Below are 1985 nucleotides of genomic sequence, written 5' to 3' on the forward strand. Positions count from 1 at the left end.
TCATGATTGTGCTACTCATCATTTTGTTTTTTTTCAGTGTCGCCCAGCGCAATTTATTTTTTGAATGGGAAGTGTGCTCTCGAATGATGTAACTTTTGAGCGTACGACAGCAGGTTTCATGATTACCCCATAATTACTACTGGTAACACCAAGCAGGGGATCATAGACAATCTTGGACAGAATAAAATGGAACAGAAATGCCCCCTCCCCCCCCCCAAATAATGAAGCCGCGTGAAGGCCAAAACGCGCCATTTTCCCATCACTGATTTTGGGGGGAGGGGTGGTCTCGATTTTCCATTTAATTTGTCCAAGATTGTAGTACACAATCAAAGGATCGATGGAAAAACGGTTAAAAACACAACTTTGTTTATTTAATAAATTTCAAACTTTATTACTTTTACGTAAACTTGACCATGTATAATAAACAAATTTCGATTATGATCATTAATTTACTTGATGTCTCTTTTGAGATGGGAATTTCCACTTGGAAGACTTGAGTCTTTATGATAATCAAGATGCACAAGAAACCATGCCTCGATTGCTCAAAAGGTGGACAACACTATCCACCGGATAAATTACTATGCTGCGGATAAACACTTGCAAAACCAATTGAGTTATCCAGTGAATAGTGATTTATCTAGCGGGTGAGTTGTTGTAGTTCTCGCGAATTGTGGATAATTCTGGTTTTCGGATTCCGGATTCTGGATTCCGGTTTTAGTGCTTCCCTATTAAAACTGAATACACTAATGATCGACGATTAATTTTGTACTTTATGCATAAGCATAATTATTTCCATATATACTATACTGCTTTCTGGGGTTGGAAACGGGAGCTCCGCTTTTAGGCTTGGCTAAATCTATACGTTATACCATAACTAACCCATTCGATCGAGTCACAACCGACTTCCCGAACGAATTTCGACATTTTATGTTGCACAGTGCAACAAGAAACCTTTTTTGCGGCGCCGTTCCACATATGTTTCAGCTAAACGTTATAACAAGGGCTTGATACTCTCATTGGGTTTACCTGATACAATGAATTCCCCTCCATTGTTAGAGAATTCGACGGCATTAACACAACCAAAATGACCTACTAAATCTCTACGGTGAAGACCAGGACAGCGACCAAAGTGATCTGAGAAGTAACTCTTGCGCACCATGGGACATCCATACGTTTCTGCCAAGGTCTGACACTTGGGAAAGCTTGAAAGATACGATCTCCTGTTCCGACGAGCGCACACATTACACAGTGACATCTCTTGCAAACCAAGGCAAACCAAGGCTTTGATGGTAACTACTTGGTGTAGGCACTCATATAGTGGTCCGGTGTAGTCACTCATATAGTGGTCCCAGGCGGCGTACTTAACTATGTTTAATCATCCCTAGCCGTACCTAAGCATCCCTAGCCGTACTTAAGCATCCTTAAGCGTACTTAAGCATCCCTCTTCATCCCTAGTCGTACTTGAGCATCCTTAATCATCCCTAGCCCTACCTAGGCATCCCCAACCGTACTTAAGCATCCTTTATCATCCCTAGCCGTACTTAAGCATCCGTAAGCGTACTTCAGCATCCTTCTTCATCCCTAACCGTACTTAAGCATCCTTTATCATCCCTAGCCGTACTTACGCATCCATAAGCGTACTTAAGCATCCTTCTTCATCCCTAACCGTACTTAAGCATCCTTTATCATCCCTAGCCGTACTTAAGCATCCCTAACCGTACTTAAGCATCCTTAATCATCCCTAGCCGTACTTAAGCATCCCTAAGCGTACTTAAGCATACCTCCTCATCCCTAGCCGTACTTGAGCATCCTTAATCATCCCTAGCCGTACCTAGGCATCCCTAACCATACTTAAGCATCCTTACTCATCCCTAGCCGTACTTAAGCATCCCTAAGCGTACTTAAGCATCCTTCTTCATCCCTAACCGTACTTAAGAATCCTTTATCATCCCTAGCCGTACTTAAGCATCCTTTATCATCCCTAG

General features: G+C 42.2%; 1 protein-coding gene across 1 annotated transcript in view; it reads right to left on the reverse strand.

Annotated features, from left to right (window-relative positions):
* Positions 1–1285, reverse strand: part of LOC137978476 (DDB1- and CUL4-associated factor 5-like) — a 20187-nt gene extending 18902 nt beyond the window's left edge. The window contains exon 1 of the mRNA XM_068825417.1: positions 1027–1285. Coding sequence (XP_068681518.1) covers positions 1027–1255 — 229 coding nt within the window. The 5' untranslated portion in view covers positions 1256–1285. The remainder of the gene's footprint in view (positions 1–1026) is intronic.
* Positions 1286–1985: the final 700 nt, after the last annotated feature.

This window comes from Montipora foliosa, chromosome 12 (genome assembly GCF_036669935.1).
Source record: "Montipora foliosa isolate CH-2021 chromosome 12, ASM3666993v2, whole genome shotgun sequence".
In the NCBI taxonomy this organism is placed as follows: Eukaryota; Metazoa; Cnidaria; class Anthozoa; order Scleractinia; family Acroporidae; genus Montipora; species Montipora foliosa.